The 16,598-nt window shown below is 43.7% G+C and overlaps 1 protein-coding gene across 4 annotated transcripts in view; it reads left to right on the plus strand.

The window, feature by feature from the left end:
* Nucleotides 1-9,230: 9,230 nt before the first annotated feature.
* Nucleotides 9,231-16,598, plus strand: part of cspg5a (chondroitin sulfate proteoglycan 5a) — a 67,721-nt gene continuing 60,353 nt past the window's right edge. For all 4 annotated transcript variants that reach the window (XM_030073230.1, XM_030073231.1, XM_030073232.1 and 1 more), the window contains exon 1: nucleotides 9,231-9,756. In XM_030073230.1, the coding sequence (XP_029929090.1) occupies nucleotides 9,654-9,756 (103 nt within the window). In that variant the 5' untranslated portion in view covers nucleotides 9,231-9,653. The remainder of the gene's footprint in view (nucleotides 9,757-16,598) is intronic.

The following is a 16,598-nucleotide window of genomic DNA, read 5'->3' on the forward strand; positions in this document are numbered from 1 at the left end:
ACAAACATAAATATATTTAAAAAGAGGTACAAAAAATTATTTATAAATAGGTATATGGAAGATGAGGGTTAAAATAAATTGCTGAAATGATAAGGGATAAGCGGACAGGGGTAATTATGTAGTATAGACCAATTATTATATAATTTAATGGCTGTGGTAAACATGTTTATTGATATGGATATCTATGTAGCATATATACAGTGATATGGATAAATATGTAGTATGTGTATATGTGTCTATATGTATGTCTATATGTATATATATATATAGATATAGATATAGATATGGATAAAGTTGTAATAGATATATAAACTATAATGGGTAGGGAAGGGGTGGGAAATTTAAAAAAGTGCATACTTCTTCCCACTCCTGTTTCGAACTTGTGTTTATTATGATTTGATAATGATGCTTGTATTATTATTTTTGTTTTTGTTTTGTTTTGTTTTGTTTACGTATGCATGCATGTATGTATGTACATACACTTTTTGTTTTAGTATTTCTTTCTTTCTTTCTTTCTTTCTTTCTTTTTCTTTTAGACATGTTCGAAATAAAAAAAAAAAAAAAAAAAAAAAAAAAAAAAAACTCCAGGTAGAGGTAAGGTCAGTCTGTGTGTGCTATCAGGCCTTAATAGATCACTTTCCATCGAGGCTGTGAGTATCAAACTAACCTACAACTTACAGGATTAGTAGTGAAGACTGGGACTGAGACCAAGTTGGTTCAGTGTGTCACAGCAATCTGCAGGTGGAAATAAATCTGTCTCATCAGACTGGTCACTTTTCCTCCTCACAGCTTCTTCTTTCATTCGGCTCTGTGTTGGACCTGCACGGTGACACCGGGTGCGGTGACTGAAGATTTGTGCCATCGGTCAAATCTACAACCTCGTCCTCAGGAAGTGCGTTTCCATGGACCTCAGCAGACATTTGATTTAGGGATGGAAAGTGGGTTGTTAAGAAAGCCCACTTTACACCAATACTGGACAACACATGTAAAACACTCACCTGTGGTTTAGACCTCGGGGTTACGATCCCATTGTGATCATCAAATGCAGCACTTTGCCCACCACAGCCTCACTGCCTTATTGTTTATTTAAAATGAAAGCAAATAACTCCAGAGCAGGCTGTCATTGGAGAAAGAACAAATTAGTAAATCACAGTCTCTCATTGCACTTCTCCAGCTCTGTAGAATATGAAACAACGTGAGCCGTGGTGTGTGTGTGTGAAAAAAGCACATACCTGATGAATAAATGTTCCCTGGGTAAGTAAATATTAAACAAAAATCTGCTCACGTGTCTTTACCAATTAATGGAACTCAGGTGGACAGGGGTAATTTTGGTTCTGGCTCCTGGTTTGGTCCCCATGCAGCGCAGCACGCAGCACTAAAACTGTGCTCCTGTTTGTACATTTTATTCTGTAAATAACGAGTTTAACTATTAGCCAAATATTTGTTCGTTCTTTGGAGGGGAGAAAAAACTGTCCTTCCCTGGCTAAAATATGGCAGATTATTGTCATTTCACATTTTTTTTTTCTAGCAGTGCTGTCAATATTGTAGCTGCGGCGACCACCACTACTAAATAAATAGAGGGGACACACAGAGCCGGGCTGTTTGCTTTCCCCTGCTTTCAGGCGGTTCTTCATGTTCACATTGAAAATGATTTCTTCTTTCTTAAAACTCCTCAAATTCATCACCATTATATACAGTATCTTCAACATAGTCAACAGCTGTAAAACAGACAATCCAGTGTGGGAGAGTGTTGGTAGTGTTCGAGGTGCTGTCAGTCATTTTGCAAGAGTAAAATGTGTTTTTGGACACACACAAAAGCCTAAATCTAACCAGTCAATAAAATATATTGTGACAATGTCTTCACTAAACTCCCACATTCATCATAGAGACTCCTTTAAGGCAAATTGAATGTAGAAATTGTTCTGCGGTAGTTGCAGTAGCAGCAGTTTTGGAAACACCGAGAACTCGTCGACACCAGTGTGACTAAATCGGTCTCAGCCCGGCTCTGAGTGACATACACCGTGTTAGACTTGGACAAATATTATCCAATGCAAAGTTTGGTTGTATTCCGAACCACCTGGAAGAGCAGCGGGAACACCGACGCGCTGAAAAGCAGCTCTCGTCGACGCCACAGGGACTGCGCCGATCACAGAGTCCACCTTTTGGTCGCCGTGTGCGTATTATGAGAGATGGACAAATATTAACACGCTCGCCGTTCGGGGGTGTTATTTGCAGCTGCAAATTTGTCGAGAGAAGCCGTCCAAGAGCATGCCTGGTCAAACGCGAGAGAGAAAGAAGAGTTTGTTGTGTGCTTAAGAGGAAACTCGTGTAGCATCTGGAAATAAAAGGCCAGTGTGTGTTAGAGTGTGACCGTATATGCATGTGTGTGTTTATGCAAGAATGTGTGTGTGTGTACTGTAAATGTGCATCTCTGTGTCTCTGTGAGAGAGAGCAAGAGAAAGAGAGAATTTTTGGTGTTTGTTTCCACACTGGCTTTGCCTGTCTGATTGTTGAATCTTTCAGATCTGCATATGAGAAACGTGGGTGGAAATGGCAGCAGTGCTCTCTGTATGTGTGTGTGTGAGTGTGTGTGTGTGTTCATTTTTCAGCATGATGCATGGAGGGAGGGGCTTGATGGCGGAGTGACTGACAGATAGAGTGATGTGCACGGTTTTGGAGGGCAGGGGTAGGGGCGTATTTTTTTGGGAATAGAAGGAGGACGGCTCGGGGGAGGGAGGGGGGTCAAACAAACATTTTAGTTCTGCTCTGGTTAGCAAGGCAGGCTGCTTCCTCCAAAACCAGAAATAGGAACTAGACAAGGAGAGGATGGATGGAAGGATGGGTGGAAAAGGGAGAGCAGAGACGATGAAATTAAGTTTGGAGGGGTGAAGGGAAGGAAAGGGAAAAGATGGCAGGATATGCATGAAAATATGAGATGATGGAGGAAATATGAAAGGAAAAGGAGATGGAAGTATAAATGGATGGATGCATGGGGGTAAAACTGGGATAAAAAGATGTATGAAAGAAAAGTGGAGTGAAGGAAAATATAAGAAATAGAGAGACAGATTAAAATAAAAAAAATGAGGGACAGATGGAAGTGAAAAAATGTCTGAATGGGAAGAAACGAGAAGACAAATGATGGATGGGGGAATTCTGATAGATGGATAGAGCACGATTGAAGGAACAGGGGATTGAGGGATTGATGGAGGGAAAAGATGAGGCACAGATGGATGAAAAAGAGGCTGCATGGAGAGAAAACAGGGTGAGAGATACAGTAAATGAGCAGAAGAAGGGAGGATGAACGGACGGAAAAGATGAAGGGACGGTGAACGGATGGGAAGAAATGATCGTGAGGTGGACAGAGAGAAGAGAACAATAAAAGAAGACCAGAGGGATGATTACTCCTGAATAATAGATGATGGAGAAAAAAAAAAAGGATGACATCGAAATGAATGAATGGAGGCAAGGAAGGAGGATGGGAGGGTGACAGGAAAGGAAAGAGGAGGTGGGAGGAAGGGGAGAATTGAGGGATGAGATGAAGGATGAGAGGAATGGAAGGAAAGGGGAGAATGAGCAGATTGCTGCATCCATCTGGCAGCTCCAGCTCCAGCTGACGTCAGGCTGTGGTCGCACTGGGAAGCTCCCAGTTGTGGATGTTTTCGCAAAGCAGGATCAGATGGAGGTGGAAAAGTGCGCGGGGCTCGGCGAACACCCCTGCCGAGCACGTCTTTGTGTGCATTTGTGTGCTCTCACTCCTCCGGCCATGAATTTTTTAAAGGTGCTCCATGCAGTAAGTTAACATGAATAAATGATTGCCGCATTAATTTTGATACATGAGTGTAATTACTGTAAACAAAGAAGACCATTGCAAAGAAGACTGTCAGTCCCTCGTGGCCACTACGCTGCATTTGAAGCCCCTCGCACAGCAAGATGGCAGCTGGCCGACTTTACTGTGAACAAATAATTAAATGCAAAGAAAAAAGTGAAAGACAAAATCGGCTGTGCCTACACTGCAAAAACTCAAAATCTTACCAAGACTATTTGTCTTATTTCAAGTAAAAATGTCTTATTCCTAGTCAAAATATCTCATTACACTTAAAATAAGACATGATCACCTCAGAAGTAACTTGTTTTTTAGACAATTGTCTCTTGTTTCAAGTGAAAATTTGCTTGTTTCATTGGCAAAATTTGTTTCTTGTTTCTAGCTAATTTTCACTTATTTCAAGTGAATTTTCACTTTTTCCATTGGCAAATTTTGCCAATGAAACAAGCAAATTTTCACTTGTTTCAAGTGAATTTTCACTTGAAACAAGTGAAAATTGTCTAAAAACAATTTACTTCTGAGGTGATCATGTCTTATTTTAAGTGTAATGAGATATTTTGACTAGAAATAAGACATTTTTGACTTGAAATAAGACAAATAATCTTGGTAAGATTTTGCGTTTTTGCAGTGTAGTTTTGCAAAGATAGGCACAATCAGTTAACAATGTTAAAATTATACTTGCATTGCATCAGCGGCTGTTTCCTGTCTAATTCATCTACTGTATATAAATCCTGCCGATTGCTTTACGACACAAAACAGAAAGAGGATGCTGTTCTTTCAGAGCAAAACAGAGCTAAAACTGTCCGAGTGTCTCAGGGCGGTCAAAGCAATGAAAGTGCTGACGTGAAAACCACTTGCAACATGTTTATTCTGTTCAATAAAGGCAAAGCTAAAAATACCAGGCGAGGTGAAGGAGGGACAAGCAGCGGAAGAGTTTGTGGTCTTTGTTTTTCCAAAACTTTAGCCTTAACAACACTCTTAATCAAAGACAGGGGTTGTTGATCACCATGACTGCAGTCTCACTTGATTACGGTAATTACACCTAGGTGCCACAATTAATTTGACAGTATATGTGTCACTGAAAAGTCCTGTCAGACACACTGACACACACACGCCAGGGCGCACTCACTCGTTGCCAGATGTGTGGCAAACAGCTTCCTTATGAAACAAGCTCCGAGGCCAGGGTCTGTTCTCATTACTCACTGTAACGGAGCGAGCTAATGAGACCAGATATGATTTAGTCTGCATGTATAGAGATATAGGTCAAAAAATGACCTCAGGTTAGCAATTATACACTTACCCAGACTGCCTGTGTGGCGTTTCTTGCAGGAGGCAGTGGCGCTGCACACACAGGCTTTATTGTGGTTCCCAGGATTATGAATAGGCATGAATAAAATGTGGACGCAACATGGTGGATGGTTCATTTTACTCTGGCTGACTGTAGGCAGGGAAAAGGCTCCAACTGCATCCTTTCAGTATTGCACTCATTCTTCACTGCTTCTAATCTAAGTCAAACCTTTCGAAGACATCCTGTATTTTTGGCAGGGTTAGCATTGCCTTTTACAAAATTACATCGCTGTAATGACTCTGATGCTGCTGGTCCCCAAGCTTCATTTCTGTGATTATGATTTTGGGGGATTTTGTGATTTTCCATCAGTCTTTTCAAATAAAAGCTGCGAGAGCTGGGAAGCTTTGAATGGCTGCAATAAACTTCTTGCCCATTTTGTGCACTTGCCAGGTGGAACTATTGTTCGCGAAGCAAAATCACCTTGGCGGAGAACCAAGGAAGCGGGGATATTAAGTATTATAAAATATTCTGTGTCCTCATAATATTAACGTAGGATAGAGAAGTGCTCAAGAAAGTATTGAGCCGAGTTTGTTTATGTGCCGCAGTCTCATTTCCAGTGCAAGAGAGGAACATAATGGGAGGAAAGGATGAGGGATGTAATAAGTGTTTGTTATTCTCAGGGTGGCAAATCACAGTTATTATTCCCTCAGCAGTGCAGAGGCGGGGGTCTTTATGTTTTGGGGGTGAACAGGAGGGATTATATGGCCCTAATCCGCTGTCGACTATTTAATATTACTAAAGCGGTCGGCCTGGCCTGTCATAACAACAGCACGTGACCTTGCAGCAGACATGATAGCTCTAAGAGGCATTAACCCCAAAATACAGGAATAGGCCACGCTGCCAGACAGAATTAGACTGATGCACAGGGGTGTGTGTGTGTGTGCCTGTCTGTGTATGTGTGTGTTTTTTGTGGGGGGACCTCCACTCGGCATCTATTCAAGTGTTTATTTCCATCTATCAGTGTCAGTGTACCTATACTGTCACCAGTGTTTGGCACATTTAGGCTACATCCCATAAAGATCATACAAGTGCATTTCTATCGCCACACACTGGAATCCAATATGGCAATGTGTCATTTAATAGAAGCTAGAAACATACTAGCACCTTAGAGGTTAAGAGCATTTTTCTGAGAGCAATTCTCCAAACTGTACATTTCTACGCCCGTTTCCCAAAATAGTGCGTGGTGGCCAAAGATCATCTTTTAGTCACTCTTAACGTCACCGTCTGCCACCTGTATTTTCTTCTGTTTCTACTGTACGATGCCTTTGCTTTGGGTAATTTGCCCACTGAGTCAACACCTAGTGCCCACCTGTCTGGCCGCAGGAAAAGGTCTCCTGTCTCTGTTGTCCTTCTCGAGATTTCTTTCATTTGTCCCTGTTTCATCGGCGGGTTTTATCTCGCCCACTGTGAGGATTAGGTCAGGCAGTGTTGTCGGGGTTTTGTTTGCTGTAAACCCGTGGGCCTGTGAAGCTCTTTGAGAAGGTAAACAGTCACTTTGGGCTCTCAGTAAACATAAACTTGAAAAGAGATGGGACAGGACGATACTGGCTGATGAATAATGAAACCACTAAAGCCCCGCTGCGCTGTTGTTGTCATTTTGCACATTTGAGCAAGGGCGCAGCTCCAAAGGACGATAAACTTGTAGTGTGGGATTACATCACTACAAAAATCTCTTGCACTCACTAAAACAGGTTCCTCCTGGTGACTCCTGCTTGTGTCTGGATTGAAGATGCACTCAACCAAAGCAACATAAACAAGCAGCATAAAGTCCCTGACACATAAACTTGAGTAACATTTTTAATTACACTCGTTTTCCAGGGTTTAAATTGCCGGGTCCAAATTGACCCCAGGGATAAAAGTGTTAGTTAATTTGAAGATAACCAGAGGATTCATTTCAGAGGCGGAAACAGACACCAGAAACACTGCAATAGCAATATTTTACAGCCTATTTTACAGCCTAAATGTCATCTATGGAGAAATGCCTCCTCTGGCATCGTGTTTGTCGCCGCGTGCCAGTTGAAATGCCAGCTGGCTTGGAAGCCGAGAGGGATCGCTGCATCTAGTTCTTTTATCACTTCTGTGTTATGTTCATACTTCCAGCTGAAAGTGTCCTAATTCTGTTGTTTTTCTCTCTCATATCTTCCTGAGACATACAACTTGCATGCAACTTGTATGTAAGCAAACCTTACTTCGTTCACCTGAGACAAGTGTCATGATTTTGGAAGCACAGCGGCTTGGCTGATCCAAAAATTCACATGGAGGACAACGGCAGAGATGCAACGATGGAAAAAAAAAAAAAAAAAAAAAGACAAACAGCCAACGAGATTGATATTTGGGTTGACACGTCAATTCAGTCAAAATTCAGTGACACATAACATGACCAAATGTGTTCAAAACAAGTGAGAGAAGCAAAGATACCAAAACAGATGTGATGTATTTTGTTAGAACTGTTATTACTGTGAGACTCAGATCGCTGTCAGCTCATTTTGGTATCACATACAAGTTACATCTGCAAATAAATATGTGCAGTCATCCAGAAAAAAAAAAAAAACAGATATGTGCAGCAATTTGGAAATGAGCTTGAACATTGCTCATTATTGTTATTGTCCAAAGTGATTCTTGCGAGTGTGTGCCCGAGGAGACGGGACCTGACAGGAGGAGGGAGACGCTCACTCATCTTTAGTCATTTGGGAGCGTTTTGGCCTTTATTCAGCCCCAGCCGCTGCTGAGTAAAACATTTCTCCTCCAGCTCTGCTTCACAAAGGGACCTTATATTATTTAGATGGCAGACACCAAAATGTCCTCTTGACCTACTTTTCACAATTCATTGAACACATTTTCTATTCTGCTAAACATTTTGTTTTAAAATTAGACGCTGCTGCTGCTCTCTCTCTCTCTCCCTCCCTCTCTCTCTCTCTCTCTCATACACAGGCACACACACACAATTTGCTTACTGGCTCACTTACACATTAACACAGGCACTGGCACAAACAGAATCACACACACACACACACACCAAAAAACCCTCCTGTTGCCTGGCCCCTCTCTCTTCCTTTATGCTTTTTTATGTAGAAGAATGCCCGCGACCCCCACCACCATCATTACCCCGAGGTCCTTGGGCATTCATCACCCCGTACCCCCCACACCCCCCCCCCCACCACCACCACAAACCCCTGAAACACCCCAGTCTTCCCCCTCTGGCCCTCCCCTTCCCTCCTCTATTGTTTGTTTCTCTGTCTCTTATCACACCATTACCCAAAGCAGGTTGTTTTGACTGTGTCAAACACTGCACTTTATTTCCTTTAATCTCACACAGCTTCATCCTCTCGGAGCTGGTGCATACATTCATGTGCACGCGCACATGCACACACATACGTACATGCGCGCACACGCACGTGCATACAGACACAGGGAGAGTGATAGGAAGCCCAGCTCTTCCAAAATAAACCCATCTCCCTTGGAAAGAAAAAAAGTGCCCGGAGTGTGCACTCCTATTGAGATCCAACACTCTGTGTTGAATAGCGAATTACTGAAAGGAGGGGGAAAGCCTTTAGAAAGGAGGGGGAGGTGGAGGAGGGGGGGGGGGGGGGGGTGTTGGGAAAGGGAGAGAAGTGTGGAAAGGAGGAAGAGAAGGAAGAGGAGGAAGGGGCAAATCCTGGGAAAAGGAGGGATAGAGAAGGAGCAGGAAGGAAGAAAAGGAAGAGGGAGAAACAAGTGTGGAAAAGGAAAGAGGAAAAGGAGGGAAAGACTTAGGAATAAAAGAAGGAGGAGGAGGGGAATGTCTTGGAAAGAGGAGGGCAAAGGAGAAAAGGGAGGGAGAAAAGTCTTGGGGAACTGAGAAAAGAGGAGGAGGAGAAGGACAGGGAAAAGTTTTTCGAAAGGAAAAGGTGGAAAGAGGGAGGGAGAGAGAGAGAGAGAAAGAGAGAGAGAGAGAGAAAGAGAGAGAGAGAGAGGAAAAGGAAGGAGGGAATCATCTTGGGAAAGGGAGGGAGGGAGGCAGGAGGAGGAGGGAGAAAGAGGAGGAGGAGGAGGAGGAGGTGGGGGCAGCAACAACAATCCTTTCCCCCTTCCCAGATGATGAGAAGGCTGCTGAGCGCGCTGCACTCCGCCGTGCGTTTCCCCCCAAAGTGCCCAAAGCACTGATCCAAACCTGACCGAGCCGCGGCCGGTGTGCGTCTGCTCCCCAAACACCCCCAGCCTCTGACCGCTATTCTGTGGCGATGGAGCCGTAACCAAGCCCCGCTGTGTTTAATTGAACCAAGTGGGTGAAATAGCAGCGAATACAAGGAGGAGACCACAGGAGACCTAAGCGGCTATGGAGGAGAAGCGCAGGGAGGCTGGAGTCTAGACGCGGATAACAGGGCTGCACGCAAAATCGATAGACCGGCTGTCCGGATTACCTTTGCCATTGTCAAACAGTATTATTGTTATTGTTAAAATTAGAAAAGGGGTTGACTGATCGTTTATCGTTGCACGGCAAGGATGCAGGGAAAGGATCGGGCGAGGTTTTGCACGGGATGCTGCTGGAGACTAATGCTGCTGTCGTGCGTCCTGGCTTTGCACTTGATCCCGCTGGTTGTCCACGGTAAGAACTGTCCATTTTAGCCCGCACCTTATGCATGCAAAAAACCCCAGATTTATCCCAAGGGATGTTTGTCTTTTTTCCGCTGCAACAGCATGTCTCTTTTTCTGGATTGAGGGAGCCCAGCTCAGGCTGTGGTACCTAAACACACTCCCACAGCGCAGCCAGAAAGGAGGTCAGTGAGGCTCGGATTGTGGGTTAGGAAGCACGCTTTACACTCAGCCAGAATTAATATTGGTTGGGAATATTAGTGACATTTCCACCAAACTCTTCATTTGTTGTGAGCTGAGTGAGCCACACTGGGTTTCGGAGAGGATGTCATGAGCAAAAAATGCCGGTAATGTTATAACACATTTGAAGGCACATATATCATATAGCATATAGGAGGAATGGTAGGTATTATAGCATATGAAATATAGCCATATAATATCCGACCAGACATTATAATTCCATACAGGAATACCATAGGATTGTAATAGTGATACCATAGGAAGCAAAAAATGCCATGAAGCAAATTTAGGTCACCATCAACCATCTACTGAATACCACAGATACACTATACGTTACCATAGGAATATTACAGAAATGACATAGTGATACCATAAAAATACAGTATAAGGACACCTGAACGCCACAGATACACTGTAAGTCACTACAGAGGATAATATAAAACCTTACTATACATTCTGAGCACCACACCACACTATATGGATATTATATGAATACTACAGAAAATCATAGGAGATAAAAATCACAATATAGTCAGGGAAACACACTGTTGAGCTCACACGGACACTGTAAGTCTCTAATATCATAGGGAATATCATTGTAATGGCACAATTGAGGATAAATGGCATTATGCAAAATAAGGTCACTATAGCAACACCACTGAGTATGATAGGTACATTGCAGGCTCCTGTAGGAATATTATAGCGACATTCAAGAGATTTTCAGTGCCTGGTGTGTGTGCCAGTGTCTTTGGCCCAGTGTGTCAGTGTTGATGGTGATAGTGGGTGAGAGTGGCGAGCCGATGCAGTGAACTGGATCCCCAGAGGCCCGCTGGCACTATGATGGAGCCCAGCGACACAAAGGCGAGGATTAGGGCCGGGGGTGCTGATGAATTATTCATGAGGAAATCTGGACGGACATTCTGATACACAGAGAGAGGGGGGAAACGAAAGAAAGAAAGAAAAAAAAAAAACGAGTAAACACATAAAAAACACACGGAGGGCTTTGACTCGCTCTTGCTCCCTTTGTCTGGCAGAGTCACTGCGCATAGCCGGGTACATTACTGTCAGATTAATATTGTAGGAGCGTCGACGGGACGAAATCAGTCTGGCGTTATAATCAAATATAATCTGTCCGAGTTTTCTTTATTTATTCCGCTGCCTGAAATTCAGGGGTGTCTTTCAGCCAGGCAAGGTGAAGCGCTGGCGGTGCTTTAGGACAGTGAGTCCAAATGTGAGTTTTTTTTTTTTTTTTTTTTTTTTTTTTTGTCATCATGATGGAGAGAAAAGAGGAGGCAAAAATCGCCAGGAATGTATTTGTAAGCCATATCTGAAAGTAAAACACACAAAGGGAGCATCCAGGAGCAGTTTTCCCCATCACTTTGACCCAATGATAATATCTTGTCAGTCATCAGTCTTTGCTCCACTTGTCCCCAGAAATTTAGGGATAGCAGCGGATTCTGGTTGCAAATATGCAGGGGAGGTTTAGTCGGCTCCCTCCCTTGACTATATTCATTTGATTTTTTTTTTTTTTTTTCATTACCATATATTCTGAGTTCAGCCTACTTTCTAAAAGCCAAAGATGCAGCTGTGGGCTTCATCCACATGGGTGACCATGAACATGAGAGCGAAATGTGAGTTCACAGTCCGATGTGTGTCGCTGTCATGTTTGAGGAAAATGCCATACAAAGCAAATCAGCAAATCTATTAGCCCTGAAGAAAAATAAGAATGCTGTGGTGATCCCATAGGGGGCGAAAAGACAGTAACTCAGGCATGATCGTGCAGTCGATAGTAGGGATGGATCGATATATCAGCAGAATATCAATATCAGCTGATATTGTCTTTAAAGAGGCCCAGTATTAGATTCACCACCGATACATGGCTGATTGTGAAACTTGGCATTTTAATCATTGTTTTCCTCTTGGGGCGTGCCATAATACAACCGTCAAATTAGCAACGGAACAAAATTAACATGGTCTTGGTGGGTAGCATTGGCTGATTGGACCCTTGTGCTGTCATATCTGTTGTCGTTCCCTTGAGCAAGGCATTTAGTCCTTGCTGCCTCAGAGGGAGACCTTGAACGCCAATTAGAGGGGGTGAAAAGAGTTTCCACTGGAGTTAGACCGACTGATCGGTTTGCAGATATATATCGGGCTGATATTTGCCTTTATTTGAGTATCAGATATCAGTCTGTCCACGTTGGCGCAAAATATCATCTGTCAGGAGCTTCATTAATAAAAAATATGGGAAAAATATGAGCCCTAGTTTCCTCCTTCCTGTGATCGAGACAGTAGCACAAGGTCGGCGTGATGAACTCTACCGTGAAACCCCCTGCAGGAGCCCGACTGTCGCTTGTCATTACGGAGCAGCCGGGTGTGTGCGCAAATTCCAGCTCAGGTGTACTTTAAAAACAAAAAGGAAGGCTGACAGATCTGGTGCAGATGCATCACAATCAACCTTGGGCTACCCGTCACAGCCCCCCCCCCCCCTCCATCTCCATCTCCATCCCCCTCCCCCATCCACGCTCACACATTCTCCTGCTTCACCAGTGGAGTGTGGCGGCGGCAGCTTGCCCCACATCTGTGGCTGCTGTTTCGACAGCCAAGACCGACCCGCCTAAATGACTGACAGCAGCGCCGCCGCTCCTTTCCTTCCTTCCTGTCGGCTTTTTTTCCCCCCCGGTGGCCATTTGCAATAGTGTCGCCCTATCTGCGTTTAATGCAGATGATGTGCCGGCGTCCCCTCCTGCCCTTCCCCGCCCCTCCCCCCCGCCGGCGCTCGGCTGATGGTGGATGGGTGATGGACAGAGGGATGGTGGCTGAGGCTCGCTTACACATCGCTCATGGACGTGTGGCCTCGGTCCAGCCTCTCCCCTCCTCTTTTTCTCTCCCCTCGTCTTTTATCTTTCGCCTCCCTTCGTTTCCCTCCTCCCTCTCTCTCTCTGGCTCTCTCTCTTCTCCCCTCTGGCCTGCTGACACATATCTGCTAGCTGACAGATTATCTTTGATGTGCAGTGAGTTAACGTTCAAGCCCAACCGGCCAGCCCTCCCCCAATGCCATCACCCAGCCTTTTTATTGCAGTTTCAGGAGGAAAAAAAAACACACACACACACATAAATCAACAATCATAAAACCAAAGTCATCCATAGCTCCGGTTATTGGAGAACCATGGTTTCGCCTCCTCTCCCTCTCTCTCTCTCTCGTTCTCTCTCTCTCTCTCTCTCTCTCTCGCTCCTCTGTGTCCATGGAAACCGCAGCCACTGATGCTGGTCTAGAGGTGTGTGTTCACAGCACTGCCATGATGTGTTAACACTTCGAAATTCATTAAGCTCAAAATGTGGGTGAGACGTTGGCAACATGCTGAAATATCTCGCCAAAATGTCCAGTGGCTTTCCTCCCACTGACCGTGCATGGATGTGTATGTGTGTGTACGCGTATGTGTGTGTGTGTGTGTGTGTGTGTCGAAAGCCATTGCCAATGGGTGTGCTCCATCATTACCAGCTCTGATTCATGTATATAATTATTTGCGCTGGTGTGTTTGTTATTTTTGCATAATGATTTCACAGTTAACTGCGTCTTTGCCGTTGGCTGGGCACAGATTGAGTGTTTTGCGTCAAATCTGAGTGCCAGAGGTGATGGTGGTTGGGAGAAATTTCGTATCCAAAATCCTATGTCACTTTGGCACAAGGATTGGCATTAAGGATTTTTTTTTTTGTATCTCCTTATTGAAACGACAGTAACAATCACCATGACATCACTCGGTGCAAGTCGCCCTGGGTGTAGTTGTTTCTTTGTTTTAATCGTTTTGCATATGTGATCTCCAATGTGTGAGATTGGCTCCTTTTTGGCCTAGTGGTGGCGCTGTGGTTGGCCAATCAGTTTTATTTTGCAGATACTGGAACACATCATTCCCTAAAGGTTCATCAAATTTGACCCCGCTGTGTCTGATATATTGAGCATGACGCTTAGGACCGTGTTGGCCTGGTGGTGGCGCTGTAGTGGGATAATCAGATTTACAACAAATACAAAATGCTGGACTTTGGTGTCCAAATCCATTATCTCCGAGTTTGATCCAGAGCAGGCCAGCAGTGCCTCCGAAATCATGTAGGACGGACGGGCGGATGGAACCCAAACTATCGTCCCTTACACAGAAAATGTGGGACAAACAGCAAAACAACTTTGAAAAGCATCAAAAGCAACATTATTTTAATCACCGAGTCATATTTTGCATGAGTGCTCTGGACTTAAAGGGAAGATGAAGAGGAGTCAGTGACGTGCGGACACCCCGGGGCAGCCAGAGTCAATGGCTGACTGTTCATGAGCTTCACGAGGGGCCGCGCTCGCTGGAAAGTGAAACTCTGTCACAGTAATTACCGGCGACGCGCCGTCGTGTTAGAGGAGCGGCGACAACCGGGGAGGACGGTAACGCCGCCACCTCTGTCCCGCCTGACAGAACGGTGCAGTTTCATCCTGATAAGTGTAATTCCTCCGTGGTATGAGAGTTAGAATCACTTTAGGAGGTGCAGACTCATATTGTCAGCTTACACGGTGACACAGAGCAGACTGACCTCACAGAGTATTCAGCAAATAACACGGGGGGGGGGGGGTTTCAAACATTTTCATGTGCCAGACTCCCAAATTAACTTTCATGAAGCCGTGGACTCCCATTTGAAGCGATTTTGCCCGAGGGACACTGCTTTGAAAAGATATTTTTGTATGTCGTATTCGAATGCTGACAATACATTGTGAAAATAATTGTGAAAATAATTACTACTTCTATTTTTTGTATCATAAAGATGTCTACTGAATTAAATTCCAGTGAAAGCAAGTTGTTCCTCATCCTGCTGAGCAAGATCCTTAAGGACCCTTGAAAGTCCCTAGACCCCACTTTCAAAGCCATGACCTTAACCCATTAGCCTTTCAATTTGTGTAATCTGATATTAGTTACTACTTTAAAAAAAAATCTGTATTTTATTGCTTTATTTTTATTTCCATAGTGTTTCATTTTTGTTGGCGGTTGGCCCAATCGAAATAAACTAGAGTGAACTAGAGAAGAATAAAGTGAAAACCCTGCGGCGGCTCATGCAGACAGCATGCCGCTAATGGAAAACACACACACACACACACACACACACACACACACACACACACACTCAGTATGTTTGATGTAAATGAGACTGACTTAAAAACAGAGCAAACAGTCAGTGAGTGACAACACATTTGGCACCGGCTCACATTACTACAGCATGTTTTTGTTAAGTGCAAGACTTAAAATACTCTGTTTATGCACCATATAAGGAACCTACAGAAAAAAAAGAAAGAAAAAAGCCTAACAGTCTCAGGCTGTGATCACATAGGACTCACTTTTCTCTGATCCAATGTGAGGCTCACCTGCTAGCATCCCTTGTAAATACAAACAGCTTATAGGGATCACACTGTTGAAAATACAAACTAATGAGAGGAAGATGTGTGTGCTTGAAAAAGAGGATTAAAGGACCATACCAGTGATTTTGAATGTTTAGCCCGGTTACTAAAATTTACCCACATTTTACACGGCAACAAGCCATTTTGCGAATCATGTGACGGTACTAATTATTTCATAACAGATAACCAAAATCCCTCTATCAAATCTGAAGTTTTGGTTGGAACATCCACTTTATAATGTTCAGCTTCTGCTAACAAAGTCCTCAACATTCATAAACCACAGAACTGAAATGTTTCCTGCAGGGACTATTTTTCCTGGCGGAGGAGGGAGCTTTTCACTCCGCCTCATTTTTTAAAAAAATCATCAAAACACAACAGTGCTGCTGCTTTTAGGAAAACGCATGTGGAGGACTTTATTACGGTGATGGGAAACTGGTGTGAAGAAAGTTTGAAGGGAGTGAAAATGATATCGCAGTCCTAAAACACTGCCGCTCGCTTTGGGAAAAGATCAGAAGAACGCGAAGCATACATTTTGTAGATGTTACGCTAAACATGCAAAATGAGCGGTATGGTCTTTTAGCATTTTATTCTGTACTGAGGAAGTCGTCAAACTCGACCTACAGATACAGGAGAAGATGTCAATCCAGACGATGCAGATGTTCAACTTGGAGCTCCTGAAAAATAGACGGCTAAAATAAACGAGGCACGCATTATTGACCCCAAACAGCGGAAGACAAAACGAGTAGCAGACATGTATATGTCTATCAAAGATTTCTGTTTTTTAGTTTATAGTTTTTAGAGTTCTAGTTTTATTTTAAACAATATCAACATGCCAAGCTGTTGCGTGTTCGAATCGGAGCTCGAAGGAATTAAAACTTTATGCAACTCCAAGAGGAAACAGGCCATTTCAAAATCTACTCTACAATTCCCGAACTTAGTTAACTTAGAGTAATGGCTAGGTGTTTGCTACTAGTGCTATCATCACATTATCAACACCTAGCCATTGCTCTACAATTCCTGAATTTACCGTATTTCCCCAATTAATCACCCGGGCGTTTAATATGCAAAATCAACTTGGACCCCAGGCGTTTAAAAGAACCAGGCGGCTATTCGCTGCAGGCCTTTATTTATTTTTGCACAGACTGTTTACTTCTGCAAAAAATAAGGTGAATAGCCTTATTTTGGGTTACCTC

The sequence above is a fragment of the Myripristis murdjan genome, chromosome 16 (genome assembly GCF_902150065.1).
Source record: "Myripristis murdjan chromosome 16, fMyrMur1.1, whole genome shotgun sequence".
Taxonomy (NCBI): Eukaryota; Metazoa; Chordata; class Actinopteri; order Holocentriformes; family Holocentridae; genus Myripristis; species Myripristis murdjan.